Here is a 19,021-nt window from a genome sequence, read left to right on the forward strand (position 1 = left end):
GCTCTTCTCTGCAAGTCCAGAACATAAAATAATTTCTAAAAACAACTGCTGCCACTGTATGTTTTATTTCATCTACCGAGTCTTGCAAGAGAGGTGATTACCGAATCCTTTCTGTGTACTTCTGCGTTTGTACTTGGTTTATTTCATTCTGAAGATAATGCTCAGATGGAAATTTCTTTTGGCTCTCTGTATTGCCATGTCAGCAGCAGTTACGTGAGGTGAAGAAGGAAAGAGAATTAACCTTTTTTGGTTTAACTGCTAGTTGTGCAACAGAAGGTCAAGTCACCAAGCACTAACATAAAACAGCAATGCAAGGAAGAGGGAAAAACTGTGTAGGACAAATACTGCTCCCCCTTTTCTCACTTCCAGTCAGGGTAGTTTGGTAGTTCATTGTTTTCCGGTGCATACGCTTCATTCTAGAAAAAGACAGGAACTTCTATTTCATTTTAGAGAACACCAATTTGTCTGTCCACAAACTGTGAATAACCATGTTCACCTGGCTGTGATTGTTAAAGGATGTTCTGTAATGACAGCTAATTGTATATTTCAGCTCTGTATATAAATTAATCTTTTTTTTTTTTTTTACTGGAACAGCTTTCTAGATGAATCATATGCATTGCAACCTGCTAGATGTATTATAGTTGGTTAGTTTAATAGTGCTGGTAATCTTTGAATTAAAAATTACATGGATTTTAAGCCATAGCCATGCTTTTCTTGTCTGATATGTAAATGTTTCATTGTTGATAATTTCAGTACATGTATCAGTTGCAGATAAAATATTTTTGCAAGAGAGCTGTTCAAAACTTACAAAGCTATTAGTCAACTGGAGTTTTTCTCAAGAGCAGAGCAGATCTGAATTTACATTAAGGTCTCCCTATACCATCCCGGCAGCGTGTACGAGACGAGCGAACACGGTGCAGTGGTACGGTGGGTATTAATGAATGCCAGAATGCTGCAAAAGGTAAGTTCGTATTTTGGGGCTAAAGGAGCATAAATACGAGTAAAGAGACCCTTTACGCGTGCTGGGAGTCTCTTCTAAGACACTTGAAGTAACTTTTATGTCCGGCCAGCAGGCAACACCGCTACCTAACCTGGGGAATCGTGGTCAGGCTTATATTTAGCGCCGCGCCGCGCTGCCCCGCAGCCGCCCCAGCGCTGCGGCCGCCTGCCCCGGGGCGGTGCCCCCGCACCGGGGCCGGGGCCGGGCGCCGTCGGGCAGCCGCCGGCTCAGCTCAGCCCCGCCCCGCGCCCGCCGGCGGCCTCACTCGGCGGCGGGATGGGGCCGCGCTGGGCGCTCCTCGCCGCGCTCCTCCACGCCGCGGGCGGCCGGGTGAGTGCGGGGCCGCGGGGAGCCCCTGCGGGGGGAGGCGGGGGGCTGCCCGCCGCTGCGGCGTCCAGCGGCTTTCCGGGCTGTAACGGTTGCAGTGCAAGGTGTCACGCAGGCGGGCATCGCTTTACCGTTATGCTCGCAGCGCTGTAACGCAGGCGGGCATCGCTTTACCGTTATGCTCGCAGCGCTGTAATGCAAGCGGGCATCGCTTTACCGGTGTGCTTGAAGTCCCTTGAGTTATGTCTCCCTCTGCTTGTACTGAACTCAGCGTGATCTCTGCAGGAGCCTCAAATCCCACTCTGAGACTTATTTGAAGCTCATCCTCCTCCCTTTGACTATGTCGTTGTTATTTCCTGGCTTCCCAAAGCCATGACTAATCGTTTTTCCTGGATTTTCATTGGAAATGGGTTGATTTTTCAGGCTTGTTTGAGTATTTGCAGAAACCATGCGTGTCCTGGGAAGTGCAGAGCATAACTCTGTATGTATTTTACACCACTGTTTAAACAGGAAGAGCTTGTTGTGCTCTGTTGGATCCCTAAAACTATTCCCTATTTACATAGAAAAGCCCTTTAATTTACATCTGAGACCTAATGTGATGCAGCTGTGACTGTTCTCTTCTATATCCAGCTGTACCACTTTTTGGCAATGAATGCTTTTAATCCTTTAAACCAAAGAGCTTGATGGGCCCTATTTGACTTTGATTGTCTCTATGCTGTACTAGTATATTGATACCATTTTTCTATCTGATCTTAAAGTGTCCTGGATTGTGTAGATAAATATGGAAATGCTGCTGAGATGTCCAGGTCATTGCTTTTTCATGGGATGTATATGTTATTTACATGTTTAAGTAATCATATTCATTTAGCCTTGATAAGACAAAGGTTCAGTGAAACTAGGTGAGGATGTCAGAATGTATATTGAACCTGGAATTCCACAGTGGTCTTTCAAGGTGTACTGGGTGCTATAGTGGGTTGATAATATATTAAACTAATTTTTTTTAACTGCTTCTCACTCATTTTGAATTCAGCCCTGGTTTGTAAGGTGATAGTATTTTGAACCTGATTCACTGAACACCTTGGAGTGGATAGGATAGAGCAGGTAAAGAAGGGAGAGTCTCAGAATTGTAGAGGACCTTATCACCAAAATTTAAGCGTAAAATTTGGTCATGCTTCTTGCTGAACAAAGGGCTTTGATTCAAAAACAATTAACTCTTATCTCACGCTAAACATAATAATGGAAATCATGAAGGAAATTTTCAGCATCACTTTTTGCATTGTGACAAACCAAAGAAAAGTCCATATATACATTAGAAAAACAAAACCAGTAGTTTCAGAAATACCACATCTGCCACAGAGCTGGGAAAAAACTGCCTGTTACATCAATTTTAAAAAGTGATCAGTTAAAGAAAACTTATTTTGGTTTTGAGGGAGAGAAACTGGCAAAGCAGTAGTTCTTGAGTGGCACTTTTTCGTGTTTTTTCTCATTCAGCTGAAATTATCTGAAAGACTCTAGCCTAAGCCCCTGTGTTACTCATAGGAACTGAACATAATTTTTGCCATTTTGAGCAACTCAGTCACCAGATATTTTTGACAGAAACTTTCTCAATAGCGTCAAACCGAAGTAGCTGTCCTTTGCAACGCAGCGCAGCGTGCTCTGTGGTGTAGTTGCTGGTGTGTGCAGAGAAGGTCATCCTCTGGGTGTTGCTGACTGGTTGTAGGGGAATGCTGCTGGTACGTGGAAGGTGTGTAGATAACCACACCTTCACACTGTGAACTACAAAGGGATGAGCTTAATGGAGATCTTGTGGAAAAATACTGAAATAAATCCCACTCAGATGTCCCTGCTTTTTGATGGTCAGAGCTAGGAGGGCTGTGGGTGACCTGCAGCTTTGCTGTTGTACGTATCCACGCTTGTGGTTGTTGCGTCAAAGTTCATGAGGACTGGAAGTCTTAACAGAGCATTGCAAAAGCCATTTGTGATACAAGCAACACCATCCCAAGAAAATTATTTGTTTCAAAATAATAGAAAAATGCCAATTCTGGCATTTGGCCTAGCTGGAAGACAGTTGTCCCCTCTGGCAGTCTTTTTGGCTGGTACACCTGAGGCATCTTGGGAAGGTTCTTCATCTGCCGTCTTTACACTTCGGACTCACATAGCTTCTCCTTTCCTGCTCTACTCTCAACATCAGGTATCGCCCTGTCTCCCTTGGGTGCATCTCCAGGATGTCTCCATGTAGGGTCAAACCTAATGTGGCCAGTCCTGACTTGCTGATCCTTTCTTGGGAACTTGCTCATCACCTGTCCTTCTCTGACGAGTGATGAGAATAAGACCTGCCTTTCAGGCCTGCAATCTGTTATTCCTCTTGCTTTCACTCCTTGCTTGCCTGAGTATCTTCGCTTTCCACAGGGAAACTGTAGATTTTAAGGCTCATCAGCTTTGACAGTGCCTGTTACTGTAAGCATCAGATCTTGATTTAGTGGAAAGTATCTTTCATTAGGGCAACCTTTGGGAAAACAGACCAACTTTCAGATACATAAGCCTGAAGTTTTGAAACAGAAGAGCTGGTATTCCTGAAAATGTGTATGTTTTTCCAAATACATATATAATAAAATATGCTATGTCTTCCTACAAACTTTAACTTGTTTCTATAATTTTTTCATGTTGTCAATAGCCTCCATGTTCTATGCAGCCTCATGCCATCTCATTCTGGGAAAATATTATGGTGGTGAGTGGCAATGAAGTAGAATCCCTAACAGTAAGCAAAAAGATACTGTTTTCTCAGGGAGGGCGAACGTGGAGTTGTAAATCTGTTTGTCTGTGGCTATGCAAGGACTCGTGTTTTACAGAAGTAAAGTACAATATAGGATGGGAGAACAATTCACATAATGGACCCATAATCTTAGAGAGATATTTGCAGGAAAGCAGCTTTAAAAGATGCTTTATGGTTTGAGTATAGTTGGTACAGCTTGATGCAACTCCAGCTGATTTTGGTGAGACTTGCTATTATGTGATAACTAATCTTCAACAGAATGATTTTTGTAAATGACCAGTTTAAATATTTTAAACAGAATTCTATTTTTTCCTGTCTTCAGCAGGTTTGGTAGCTAAGCAAACATTATCTCTTTGCCTCAAGTCCTTTCCATAGCAACAGATTTTTACATCAGACTCCTTGGTGACTTCATTGTGGTTTCATATGCGTAAAGAACATTATACACCAGATGTAGTTCCTGTTCAGACTCTTTTGTTTGATAGCTTGACTTTGAAGAAGGCAACTGTATGAAAAGAAGAAGAATAAAAATGTAGACATGTGAGTTAGGATTAAAATATATGCTTAAATATCGTTGTTTAAATGGCCTCCTTGAGTGAAGATGAATGTTATGTGAATGGATTAATATATTTATCCATTCATCCATTATATTAGCATATTTTATTTCTGTTATTGAAGATACTTAAATTTGATTGCATATAAAGTCCAAGAATACAGGAGCAAGTTGTAAGGCAGGAATTAAAGGAAATTATTTTCATTATAATTAATACTGAGCACACAGGGAACGCATTACATTGCGACGTGTGGTGAGTAGCTGAGACTTGGACTTCCTCACCAATAGGTAGAGCCAGGCTGGTGCATTGGACCAAGCCCTTCTAATTTTGAAGAAGTCTGAATCCAAATCTTGTTCTGTAGTTCATGACTCGGGCTCAGCTGTGGTACAGACATTAGGCTCTCAGTTGTGGTTCGCCTCTGTACGACTGTGTGGGAGGGGACAGCCCACAGGCCCTTTGCCTTCGCTAGTGCTGCGCCACACAGCACAGATACAGCTGCAGGCCTGAAAATCATGAGGTACAGGCACGTTCTCCGCTAGGTTTATCTTCCAGTAGGGAATCTTGGAAACAACTGTGCTTGTGCATACATATTTAGAAGAGTGTACTAACCTCTCAGCTGGTATGGAAGCTGCTGATAGCCCACTCCTCTCGAGTGACAAACTAGGTCACCTATCTGCTGGGTTTCTCTGGTGCAGATGGGAAAATGTTTCAAACAATGCAGGGACGAGAGAGAGAGAGTCTTAAGTCATTGACTTTTTGTATGTAACTTTTAGTTATTGCTTAATACAAAGGCATTGCAAAAATCTCCCTAGTGAGTTGTGTCGTCAAAGGCAAGCATAGTTTACCCATTTCTATGCCAAAATATATTGCTTAATTTGACTGCTGTGCATAGAGCTAGGCTAAATTTCATGTTTAATAATGTTTGTACCTCTGCTGCTAGATAGATGAGGCATTGTACTTCTACTTGTACCTGTCAAATTAAATTAAGACTTAATTTTAAAACTTTTTGCTTAATTAAATTAAGTCTTCCAACGTCTTCATTTTGTCTGTATAAATGTCTTAAAAGTCTGGTGCCATTAGACACTACTACCTAATGTGAGAAGTTCTAAGGCTATAACACAAAAGATGCAGCCTGATGTTAGTCTTCCTTCACACAATCTGCTTGCAGAACATTGAATCACAGTAAAAGCAGAAGACAAAATAAGGACTTATGAGAGATACAAACAGTAACAAAATGTAAAGATTGTGGAACAGAATCTGTCCCCTCCTCATCAGTCTGTCAGCCCAAAGTAGCCAATGGATCTAGATGCCAGAGGGTTTGGTTTGGGCAGCAAATATTGTACTGCCCAACTCAGACCTTAAAATTGGTGAGACAGCTAGAAAAAGCGGGGTCTTCTTGTAGCCAAGAAATCCAGGAGAGTTTTATGCCTAGTAAGAGGCCTACACTTCCCCTGATGTAGTAGGAGATTTGGCTGCTGGCCTTGACAGCATTGATTAAACTAGTTTACATTGAAAGTAATTACTAAAATTAATGGCATCCTTCCAGTGCAAACAAAGCTGAGCTCATGTGTGTATATAAATTGTATCTAAGTGATTTACAAGTCCCTTTTAGTTTCCCATAATGTTCTTTGAGGACAGTTGGCAAGAAATTGTCAATTGTATGTCATTGAGAGCCACAGCTCATCAGATAAAATTTCAGGGAGATTGTATCAGACAGTAGACATATCCTTTCAAGCACAACTTAAGAGAAATAGATGTGAACCCATCAACCAACAGGTTTTCCTGTGCCTTTAACTGCAGGGCAGTATTTACAACAGGCAATGCAGAGGATGAGATAAGAACATTTTTTGCCAGGAAGCATCACCAGCAGGATAATTTGTGATGTGGTTTATTGTATTTCTCCCCTTTTTTTTTCCTGTGTCTGCTCTTGCAGTGAAGTTTAACGTTTTAAAAAGACTCTCAAGTGCTTGTTTTAATGAAGTTGATCATAGTGACTACAAAAATGTGATGACAACACTTGATCTTTCTTCTTTTAATAAACAAGAAAGTAATTTAAACAAAAAAATACTTTCGAGAGCAGAGTCCTTTTCTTCTCCTTCGTCAGATTTTAGTGTCAGCTCACATTTGCAAATGGTATGGTTTATCGTTGCCTATCATATGAGCGTATAATACCAAGTCCAGCATTAACAGTTATTACTGAACCTAGAAGGTATTGAAAAGCCTTGGTTTTGTTTTTTAATTATTATGGTGGTTATTCTCATGAATAATGATGAAACTGATAATGCTGAAGCCAGCCTCCTGGTTCTGCTTCAAAGTCTTCAATCCTTGTGCAAGCCCCCTTTAAATAAGCCTTCTTAACTAGAAAGCAAAAATGGAGGCCAAAGTAGATTTTGGAGATATTTGGGGTTGCAGCATGGTTCCTGCAAAACTGGCTTTCTTCTCATCAAAAGACAAAGAGCAGAATTTGAAAAATGCAGCTTGTGCTCAGCAGCTGTTTCTTACTTCACCTGCTCTAGTGCTTAAGAAGGAGAATGATTTTTTTTTTTTTTTTTTCCATCCTTCCCCACCCCATCACAGTTTCTAGCATGTTAAAAGCATCTTTACAAGTTTGTTCTTCAGTTTGCAACTTGACTGTTTCTTGTTGATCTGGCTGAGAGAATGGGGTGAAACCCATCCCTGGTCTCCCTGGTTTTGAGTCTTTAACTCAACTGACTGATCAGAAGAGATCAGAATTGTCCTGATGTCTGGTCAGTGTTACCAGCTTTCACAGTGTTTTAAATAGGAGCAATGAAATTACTACTTAAATAGTTTGCTTTCCTTTTTTCGTTTCTGGAATGAATATTGAAACTCAAGAAGGCCTTTCTCTGCCTTCACATACTCAGGAAAGGTACTTTTTGACACTGACCATTAAGTAGATGGGTGAAATCCTGTTTCTGACATACAGCTAGATAAGAGGTAAAATATTTCAACAAGCTGCATAAGAAAATGTTGGGTTCCCTTTAAGTAATTGTTGAGAGTGGGAAGTGTTAGTCTGCTTTATCAGTAATGTGAAGACACAATAGATAATCAACATGTTTTTTCGGTAAGGAGGAAGGATATTTTCATTACCGGCCTCCAAAGGGCTTGTTCCTGTTTTGATTTCTCTTTTTAATAATATTTTAAAAGTACTTCTCTAAATGTGTGTAGATTATACATGGAGCAATCTCTTCAGACTGTAGAAGATTGAGCAGTGTCACATACTTTTTGAACAGCATCTTTCTGATCTAGCAGGAAACTCCTACGCTTATACTACCTAAAATTAGCCTTTTTCTTTTGAGTGAGTATATTTTTCCCTTGAAAACAGATGGCAGGTCCTCAAATATTTTGACACTCGTTCATTGAAGTCACTGAGCTGTGTTGATTGGTATGAGCTGAAAATTAGGTACGCTGTATTTCATGACTGTTTCTTATGCATTTGACCTGCCATGTGAGGTAGGCTTTTTGGTTTTGTTCAAGTCTTGTAGTTAGTTGCTCCTTTTCAGAAGCAGCAGTGCAGTTTTTGGAGACATCATTTTCAAAACATCAAGGCCTTTCTCATTCAGAAAGGAACCACAAAGTATCTGGAATGGTAAAAGCCTTTTTGACTGAAGGGACAGGTTATCTTGCCTGGATACTGCATGGGTGTAAGCGTGGGCATAATGAACATAAGCACAATAGAGAATTAGACTTAGTGTCCTGTGTCCTTAGCACCCACTGATGAAAACAGAAAGATTCCTTCAAGCATTGCAGTAGTGCTAGACCCACAGCTCCCTCTTCCACTGGCTCAGGAGGCCTGAGGGAATTAATAAGTAGCAAAGTCAACCTTCTAGTTTTCAGCCAGGGCTCTAAATGTGTATAGGGAGTAGACCTACTAAGGAAGAAGGTACCATTTTTAACATAGCCACTTTGCAGAAAATGCTTCCCCCCACAAACCCACAGGTAAGAATTTTAGGTTTCACTGGCGTTTTGTCAAAGGTTGTTTGAATCATGGCAACTGAGAATAGGTACGTAGCCCTTTGGTTTAGGGGATGCAGTAGTGACCAGGTGTGATGCTAATCCCATAGTTCCATTGCATTCTTTTGAACATGAAACCTGGAGAACTCACTTTGTTCATTGTGACAGGTCTTTGAAAAACAGGAACCTCTAAATGGTCTCAAGTAGCTTACAAGCTGGGCATTCTCCTTCAGCTTTTTGGCATCTGCTGCTTTCTGTTTCATCAGGCGTACATCAGGGTCTTGGAAAAGAAAGTGGTTATAAGTGCACTCATCTTTAGGTGTTTGCCTCTTTTAAATCTCTACTCTAGGGTCAGAATGGACTTGTGACTCATGATTTTCCTTCAATTTCTCCTAGGAATATTCATTGCCTTATACACCACAGTTTGCACAATGCAAAGATCCCAGCACTGAGTTCTATGAAGAAGAACTTAATAAATGTTGCAGCCAGTGCCCTCCAGGTAGGTTATAATTCAAACTATTACTGTACACAGCCAAATGCAGTCAATTTTCAGGTGAGCATAGTACGTTTTGATTTTTTTATACATCTTAAGAGCATCGAATTTTGGATGTTGTCTAGCTGGAAGACAATAAAATGCTGTAACTGTAAAAATATATGCAAAAGAAACACACTGTTCATCAGAATTGGAATTCTGTCACAAGGTTAACCTGGCTGGGGCTTATCAGGAGGTAGACTGCTGAGCTCTTGTAAGCACAGCTTTGCATGGTGTTTTGATTAAAGTATTTTTGAGTCAACATTTGGGGGAGGGAGCAACAGCTCACTAAGGGAATTACAAAAATTAGACAACACATGTCAGCCCCAAGCCCACTAATAACAAATATATTGTAAAACAGGGCATGAGGTAGAGCTTGGTTTCTGTACTTTGATAATATCACTTATATAAGGGGCTTTCCATTGGACAGGTTAATCTGTAGTTGCTCATTAAGGGAGTTTTGTTGTCTTTTACTGTAAATCAGACACTGCAGACCAGTATCGGAGACTGGGTACAAGACTACAGAAACTGTCTGCTTTGAGGTGTCATGTCTTACACTCCAGTGATAATTATTAGCGAGCTTTTGTTAGCAAAAGTTGTTCACTGCAGAAAGGTGGGTGTGTGGGTTTGGGTTTTTTTGGGGGGTAGTAATGCCGTTTCAGTATTTTAATAATAGAGTTTTTGCAAGAAGTTGTCATTAGACTATTACATTAGACACAGCAAAAAACTGCCTATTTGTCTCATTACATGCTGAGCAAACAAAATTTGTCTCCATAAATGCTGAGTTTCTGCCAGAGAGATCCGGAAGTTGAAGCAGGAAATCAATATATGCTGAAGCAGCCACAGTTGCTTCAATTAACCGAAAATGTCTAGATAGATCTGTCAAGCTTCCTTTGTTAAAAACACAACGGATGAAAGATGATAACTCATAGGTAAAACCTTTTTCTGTTGTGGTATGTATTGTTCAGTCTATTTCTCCTTAATTTTAATTTTTCAGAATAACAAACTCTGGGCAACAAGTTGTAGGAAGTCTAAAATCTTTATTTTTGTTATTATGAATTAGATTTTTTTTTTTACCATAATTTATCAAAAATTGAAGCCTAAATCATTAGCAGGATGTGGGAGGCAGAATTTTAAGGTTCAAGTAAGTACATGGAAAAACAAAATCTTTGGAAATAATTTCTATGGCTCACCTCCAGGGCCTCTTCTTTTGGAGAACAGAGATTTTCCAAGCAGCTTCAAAGGCTTTCTCAGTGTTATTCCTGCTTTCTGAGTATGTTTTCCAGGATATTTCTGTACAGGATATGAGACATTGATTTCCTCCTTTCAAGCAAGGGGAAATGGCAACTGAGGTGTTTTCCTTTCTCCAAAATGGATATGTTGGAGCTCATATTTACTTATTCCGACTACTACGCTGAACTCTGTTGTTGGTGAGAAGCATTGGAGAAACTACCTTTGATAGCTTTTGATTTTGTCTGGAATGCCACTAGCTTCAGAAACTCATTGCTTTGATCTGTTAGGGCTGGCTGAAGAGGTGAAGGAAAAAGAGTGAGCTCATGCCCCTTCAGTAGTGACAAGTGGTGAAGTTCTAATTCAGGTCTGTTTGTGGTAATACTTTATTATGTGTTCTTCACTTGCTGCTTGTAAAGGTAGTAAGGGCCTCACCGAGACACATCTTTCTAGCTCGTGCCTGACTTTCAGCATGAAACACCATCCTGTGCTTCACCACAAAACACAGCTTCTATGAGGATAAAAAGTTTGTTTTATGTACTGTGGTAGCAGCATCTAAGTATATGCTGAGGGGTTTTGTTCAGGATTGAGGCCGCCTTGTTTTGAACATGGCTGAAATTCACTGAAATGAATGTAGGAAAAGGGGTCAAACACAGATAACATAAAAGAAATCAGAGTTTCCTTGTATATACATGCAGTCCTCCTTTAAATCAATTCTTGCTTGGTATATGTTACCAATCTGATAGTGGCACTGAAAGGACAGGGTTTCTACAGCTAAGAATGAAACTTAACCTTAAACAATTCCTAGTGATCTTTTCCAATGAGATGCTTTCTCTGTTTTGTTTTGTTGTTTTGTTTTGTTTTTTTTTAATAGGTCAATATAAGACAGCGAGCTGCAGTCACACTGTGGACACAAAGTGCAGTCCCTGTAGCCCTAGCACGTATACGGCAATCTGGAATCGGTCTCCTCAGTGCTTTGCCTGCTCACCACCCTGCAGGAAAGGTAGGTTTGAATTATTAAAGAGGCATTTGTGACTTTAACAGCCTGCTCAAAGAGTGGGCGTGGTTTAACCTAGTCTTTTCTCCTAAGAAAACTGGGAGGTTTTGTCTGTTATGTATAGTCCCATTCTCATGCTTTTGGTACTCATAAGATTTGGGGAAAAGAATCAGGGAAAAGTCTTGCAGGGGGCCCGGTCCCTTTTTCTTTCTAAGTCCTAAAAATGTGACACCAGTCTCATATGCTTGGAAACTAAGGTGCTGCATCACTAAAATAGGTACAAATGTCATCAGTAGAGTAACTTCCTGCTTATGCTCTCCATCCAAGGGAGCTTAAGACCTGACTTGCACAGGGGTAAATTGATAATTACATTTCCAGCATCCAGTCATTCCTACAAATCTTAGTATGGCCCCCAGATGCTGCAGTGATGAGCACAGGTAACACAAATGTGCGTATTTATAGTTATGATACAATACAATGCAACTGCAGGTACAGAGTTTCATGTGTGAATTCTACAAAGGCAAATCTCTCCTTTCCTAGAGAGAGAGAGGAAACTAGTCTGAAAATGTAGATGTTGGGGCATATAACATATTTGTATTATGATGGCATACTAGGCAGAAGCTGCAAAATTGTCTTCAGTTTGTGGTATGTGAATATCACCTCATATTCATTTGAAACATTGCAGACTATGATTTTAAATGTTGCTAATGACATCTTGCTTTATTCTTGTTTTAAAAACAGGGTTTGTGCAGAATCAAACATGCACTAGGTCGCAGGACAGAATCTGTAGCTGCCCACCCAATGAGTACTGCATTTCAAAAATATACGAGTACTGCAAAATATGTAAAGTGCATAAAAAATGTGGAAAAGGTTACCGAGTTTCCAGAAGAGGTAATTTAATTCTGAACACTCTACACACAAAACAGTTTTACTGTATGAAGGGGGTTATTTTTTGTGTTAATAGTCCATAAATATTTCTGAATCTGCCTCCAACTCAGTAAATTACAGGAATATTGTCTCTTAATTCCCTATAGTTATGCATTCTTTTTAGTGCAAGCATTATCTTAGCAAGTAGGTAGTAACTGGAGCAACAGTATTCCCAAGAGGCATATCCAAAGGGACAACATGTTGCAATTTGTTACTACCATATATCAAAAAGTTCCCGAATCCAACTTAATCTTCCTTTCTTTTACCCTACTGTGTGATTTCTTTCATACAAGTGGCTCAGATTCAAGACCACTTAATTCCTGCTTAAATCCTTGAAACAGGGCTTCAGGTTGAATTTTGGTTATGGTAAGTAATGATGACTCTATGCTGTCCTGCAGAATTAGTCTGTCTTTATTAGATGATGAAAGTCACCACTCTGATAACGTAGCTGTCTCAAGATGATGAACAATAGTCGAAGAGGTGGAACACTGAATATTTTTAAGAAATTAAGAATAATTTGAAAAAATACAGAACTCCAACAGAATGGAATAGGTGGTCAGCCTGTCAGGGACAAGTGAAAAAGCTCAGCTCTGTCTGCAGTACCACATTTTAACCTTTTGGTGGGTTTTTACAGTCTTTGAAAAAGACTATCAAGGGCGCCAAACTAACAGCACCGACTAATCTTCTGATTTGTGTTTGGGTTGGGTGTTTCAAATTAATCTCTTCTGTGACAGTTAAAGACTGTATTTTGTGTACTGCCTGTGTATCACTTCCAGGATCTGTACCGCAGACCTTGATTTTTCATTTTTGTTTCTCAGTAGATGACTAACGGGAGTTTTTCTATTTCTTTAAAGGGACAGATAGCACAGATACGGAATGTAAACCTTGTCCTCCTGGCACTTTTTCACATGAGGAATCTTACGACACCAGCTGTAGACCACATACAGTGTAAGCCAGTGTTTCTGTCTAGTAGCAACCTTAACTGTGCACAGGGTTGCTTTCTTTCCTAACTTCTCTTTTTGTTTCTTGCAGTTGTAAATCAGTGGCTATTCCTGGAAACAGCATGAATGACACTGTTTGCAGTGAGTCAGGACCAGCAGTTGCCACAGTTCTACCTCACACTATTTTGAACCTGCTCCCGACCCAGAGCTTGGCTTCCAACAAACCTGAAATAATAACTCGACCTGTCATTTTAAACTCTGTACCTGACATGTCTCACATCATTGGTGAGCTACTCACCAATTCTCATTTAAAGTCATTTTTGTCTGGCTAGGAAGCAAGTTTATATTTAGTTCTCAGTTTCTTTCCAAGACCAATTACCCATACCCAAGCAGAACCTCAGAAGAGCTGAATTAATTCAATAGGACACTGCTTGTAGTGAGTTGCATAATATTTACCTATGCATCTGTGCTACCCCAGTGCATTCTACTGTCCTTGTAATTCTGGAAATATTTCTAAAAATCCCAAAACTAGATTATACAAGGCATTTCCTGAGAATTGCTGCTATGAAGGAGCTGGTAGACAAGGTTGTATCTTAGATTCTGGACTGAGGCAAGGCTGACTTCATAAACCTCCTGGTGAGAGGTCTTTGGAGACTTCTGGCAGCCTTTCCCGAGACAGGAAGTCCTTATACCATTCACAAGGGTGGATGTATTCTCTCCTGTTCACAACCTATCCAGAAGGCATATATGTTTAGGAGCATTCTGGACTGCCTGGCCTTGTATTTAGCAAACTGTTGCTAGCCTAGAGAGATATCTTTTGTGACTGAGGCCAAAAGTCTGTCCTTACTTTTCAGGACAGGAAAATTCACTTTTATGAGACTGAAATGAGGCCTTGGTATCCAACAACAGAGGCATCAAATGTGAATGTCAGACACACCTTATACTTGTAAATTTAGCTTTTGTAGCCATGGACAGAAACTACAAAATTAAACTCTTTCTAATTAGATCCTTTGTCAGATCAACCTGCTAAACAATTTATCTTTTTCATTTATTTTCAGGATCAGTAGCAGGACCATTGTTACTGGTCCTGATAATTGCTATTTTGGCGTATTGCTTAGTCTCCAAAAAAAAAGGTAAGATTCAGGAAATGAAAGCAAGCAGATCTGTAAATATTGGAAAGAGTGTCACCTTATTTCCTACTAATTTGAGCCTAGTGGTTGACTGACTTTAGTGTCTCAGAAGTTAGCTCTCTTTGAAGCTTTTCTCATGGCTGGATATGGATGAAGTATCAGTAACGTGTAGATTCTTTGGTGTCTAATAATATATGAGTTAGTTAGGTTATTTTTTTCCAAGGGGACAAGGCGACGATTTACGTGTTTCTGCCTCACTAGCTGGCAACCTATAGCTTCATGAAACCTTGAGGAGCTTTTGAAACCATTCCTCTGTTACATTGGGGGTGAAATTGGCCAAAGGGTTCACAGGCCAATGGAAGAGAGACTAATAGAAAACTCATGCAAATCAGCTTGATCACGTGAGCTTTGCAGCTACAAAAAAAATAGAATTAAAAAAAAATACTCCAGGAATTCCATATGTATTTAGAGTAAAAGTATCTTTATTAAATCACATGGGGTGAAATTAATCTCAATACAGGGATACAGTGAGGCAAATGTCCCATTCAAATCTCTCTTGTTCCTCAGATTTTAGATGATTGTCTCAACATAGAACATCCCAGTGGAGATGGGCAGCTGTACAACAGTTGCGCTCCTACTAGAGCTTGTAAAATATTTTGTACTTCATCATTTAAATATTAGACACTATCAGATGTTATTATTCAACAGTCAGAACTGTAGTTTATTGTCATCAATACCTTTTCTCACTGACACTGTAGAAAAATTATTAATTCACACAGAGGGTCCCCTTTGCTTGCTGGCTAAATTTAAGTCACCTTACAAAATCAATACAATATAGCTCTCAACATTTTCAAACACTGTGTAATAAATGTACATTTGGAGTTTATTCCAGGAGCAGAGGATATCATTCAGACTAGTTAAAACAGCAGCTTTTGCAAGTGAAACAAATTTAGGTGCTAATGAACTGTCTTTCCTCACTTGCAGCCCTTGTATATTCTCCACCGACTACAGAAGCAGATTCGGTCAGTGTCACTCCTTCCTTTCCATCTTTTCCATTTCTTTAAAAGTTATATAGAAATCATGCAGTCTTATCTAATTACAAGTAGAAGAAAACTGCACAGCAGAAAGACAACTGGAGCGAGAATGGGGTGGTTTGGTCCCCAAGCTAGAGTGTAAGATGTACCTTACATAACCTACATAATGTACTGTCCTCGCTTTATGTTAGGCTATATTAGCAATAAACCATGGGTGTGGTTCACAAGACCAAATTTTGGAGCTTTTGTTCGCTAGGTAATCAATGAAGTACTGTAGGTCCCTTCAGGAGACAGGTTCATTTTCTTGAACGCCTCATGAGCTGGTATGAATTTTACTTACAATCATCACTATGCAAATGGCAATTATCAGTGGTTTCTTTAGCTGCATAAGTACTGACCAGTTCTTTGTTAGTGTTTTTAAAAAAGATTAATGTTTTGCATTTCTCTGCAAATGTTCCAGCCTTTTTCCCCTACAGAAAAGCAGTGTGACAAAAAAGTAAGAAATACAGGCTTGCAAAACTCCAGCAGTTCTGAACAGGAGGAACAGCATCTCTTGGAAACTTCTGGGTCCAGCAGTAGCTCCCTGAATAATCCAGCCAGGCCTGCAAGAGTCAGTGTAGTAAGTAACAAGAACAATGAAAAGAAAGAAACAGAAGGATTTCAGCAGCAACATTCAGCTGCAGAAGGTTGTAAGCTTCACCGTGGAGACAGACACAACTCTGCGAGTTCAGGTAAGAATGTGTCGGAATGATCCAGAATCTCTTGAAATTTGATTATCACTTATGGGTCTTTTTAGCAGAAGCTTAAATGGCAGGATAAAACATCAGGCCCATGTTGAGCAGAGAGAGTAACTTTTGAAAAGAAAAAGCAATTGTTTTAAGTTGTCGGCCTGAGACAGTAAAGAGAGTGTGCTCAATGGAGAAAAAGTTCTTTGCAGACTAGGGGATCGGTGTGATGGTAGGCACTTACCTGTGAGCGGGAGTAAGAGCCAAAGGGAGCAGTAGGAAAAGAACATTGTCAGAAGCACCTGAAATGGCAACAGATGGGTAGGGAGTTGGCTGTGATCCAGGGGTCTGTATTAATTTTTATGGCTTTTTTATTTCTGGGATGACGCGTGGATTTTATTGTACCAAAAAACCCCTAAAGTGTTACAGAACCAGCTCCGCCAGCTTACCTAAATTAAGTGAAACAAGAAGATATTTAGTGTCTATTTTAAGTCAAAGAACTGGATAAAGAATCCAACCGTCCTGTTCTGGGTTTCCTTCTTCCATGTTTAATGTGTTTTCTGTTTATTTGACAGAACATTCTGGTAACGGAGGAACGCAGGTGAATGTGACTTGTATTGTTAAAGTATGTAGTCCAGACTGCAGTTCCCAGTTCCCAGAACAGACTAGTTCATCTAGCACGGATTATGGAAACGTTCCCTATTATTCCCCAACAGGGGAAGAAATTCCCCTTTCAAAAGAAGAAAACCCCTTGAAAAAAGAAACTGAAATTCAAATCTCAGTGGAAAATGAGGACAATTTACTTCAAGACTTACTTCCAGAAGAAAAGAAGTTTCCTCTGGGTATTCAAGATGCAGGGATGAAAACCAGTTAAAGGAAATTACAGATCGTATACTGATTGACTGATAAAATTAATCAAACACCTCCTTATTTTCTAAAATAAACATTATGTTAAATGTTCCATTCCTACAGAGACTTGACATTTCAGGCGAATATAGACACTGATGCTTTTGAGGTTTTTAATCTCTTTTGTCAGCTTTGAGAGTTGAAGGATGATCTTTGCAGTTTAAAAAAAATTGAACGATTTTTCATTTAAACTGAATGGCCACCTCCTCCCTTTCTTCTGTGATACCTTAGAGAGACCTTTACCGGATTTGAAAAAGAACATTTTTCTAACTTTATGCCATTGATTTTTGTGCTGAGACTTTTTGTGATGATAATTTGGGTTCAGGTATGCCACCTGTCAAGAACATGCCTGTGACCAGCACTTCTAAGAGACTGGAGTTAAATTATCATTCATTCCATGCTAATGAATTATCCATTTGATTTTAATTTTAAAACTATTGCATTCAATTTCCCAGCCCATATCTTCATGGACATACTTTCCCTCATCCTCCTGGATATTTCTTTCATTATTACAGTTTGCTTTCATGCAGTATTGGACCAAACTTTTCAAATCAACCTTAAGTATATCAAGGAGTGAAGTCTTCTACAGGAGCTTTTTTTACTAGATTACAACTATTATGTCTAAACAATAGCATTTCATTAACTGTACATCGTTCATTTTATTTTAGAAGAGAAAATCTAGATTAGATAGTTGTTATCCTGGATTAGGAAGTAAGGTCCTTTTATTGACAGCTCTAAAGTTTGTCATCTTTCTGTCCTGGCTGATTTAATATGGTTCCCTAACTGATTCTGACCTCATTTTTGAGGTTAACCATCAACCCAAAATATTTTTCCCTATGTTCCAGTCAATATTAGAGAAGATCCATGTGAATATGTCTGCCAGATAGCTCACGCCCATTGACCTCAGGAAAAGGTCTGTCTCTTGGTGATTGCATAACGCAATCTGTAAAAAGTGGAACTGACTCAAACCTCAGAACCAGAAAATCCTGTTCTCCTTCGCTTCTTGTGTGACACTGAAGATCCCACCACCTCTTACAGAAAATGAGTAGTGGTTCTCCTTGAATCAAGTGGGAGTCTTTTGGTTCTGGAAGTAGATTTTTAGGATCCCATTTCCCATAATTATATTTTACATATGTGACTTAACTGGCAATTGTGGTGTCTGTATTCAACCAGAATTTGCAATGCGGTGTCTGAATTACACTTGAGTGAAGTCATACAGTAGGCATCACTTTTTTTCTTTTATGCCATAAAAATATACTGTTGGACTAGATGACCATTGTACTTCCCTTCCAACTGAGCTATTCTACCTCAAGTGAAACTAAATGCAGTAGTTGCTTCTGAGGCCTTAGACTGAAAAAGGATATTTTGCAATAGCATTTATTCTACAGCTACAGAAGAGATACATATTTTAAAATACAAATTTTAAACTTCCGCAAAAGGTATGAAGCTTACTAACATTGTTTCTGGAACCGAGAACTGCCAACAGGTCTTTACTATGAAGAAACCTTTTACAACTGTATATTGTACTTGGAAGTAATTTTCAGAAAAGACTTTGAAAAAGGCCGCACTGAAGCTATTACAAAACTGAAGGACTTAGGCAAGAAAAGAACCTAATTTTATACCGCGCTTTGAACCTTTTGCACTGTACTGAGTATTTTCGTGCCCAGCGTTGGGACCACGTTGAAGCAGCAGTGGAAGATTTTTGAAGAAGTTTTTAAAACGTTAAAAAGGAGGATCCTTTTACAGCAGTTAGTTTACTGCGTTTTCAAATTATGGACCTGTGTGACAGAAGGAAAATCCAAGTTTTATGTCGAAGTAGGAAAAATGTGCTTGCATTTGCTTATAAAAAGTCTGTATTTTTATCATTACGGGTGTCTTCCAGTTCCCTGACCTTTCCATTAAAGAAAATTCTAGTTTTTAGAACGGGTTCTTTCATTCCATAGGTTAAGCTGCTGCTTTCCAAACAATTTTATATC

The 19,021-nt window shown here is 39.6% G+C and overlaps 1 protein-coding gene across 1 annotated transcript; it reads left to right on the top strand.

Moving 5' to 3' along the window:
- The first annotated feature begins 1,273 nt into the window (after positions 1–1,273).
- Positions 1,274–18,855, top strand: LOC309598344 (tumor necrosis factor receptor superfamily member 1B-like). Its single transcript, XM_082328825.1, has 10 exons — positions 1,274–1,330; positions 9,020–9,122; positions 11,260–11,388; positions 12,124–12,273; positions 13,164–13,257; positions 13,342–13,535; positions 14,309–14,383; positions 15,365–15,402; positions 15,875–16,145; positions 16,715–18,855. Exons 1-10 carry the CDS (start codon positions 1,277–1,279, stop codon positions 17,011–17,013), a joined length of 1,407 nt encoding a protein of 468 aa, XP_082184951.1. The 5' UTR covers positions 1,274–1,276; the 3' UTR covers positions 17,014–18,855.
- The last annotated feature ends 166 nt before the right edge of the window (positions 18,856–19,021 follow it).

This window comes from Platalea leucorodia (assembly GCF_965183815.1).
Source record: "Platalea leucorodia genome assembly, chromosome: 17".
Taxonomy (NCBI): domain Eukaryota; kingdom Metazoa; phylum Chordata; class Aves; order Pelecaniformes; family Threskiornithidae; genus Platalea; species Platalea leucorodia.

What these genes read in the sequence shown, in the direction of transcription:
- LOC309598344 (XM_082328825.1), top strand. Translation starts at nt 1,277, where the DNA reads ATGGGGCCGCGCTGGGCGCTCCTCGCCGCGCTCCTCCACGCCGCGGGC. An exon ending in TTACCGAGTTTCCAGAAGAG is followed by an intron (nt 12,274 to 13,163) that starts GTAATTTAATTC and finishes ATTTCTTTAAAG; the next exon opens with GGACAGATAGCACAGATACG. An exon ending in CGACTACAGAAGCAGATTCG is followed by an intron (nt 15,403 to 15,874) that starts GTCAGTGTCACT and finishes CAAATGTTCCAG; the next exon opens with CCTTTTTCCCCTACAGAAAA.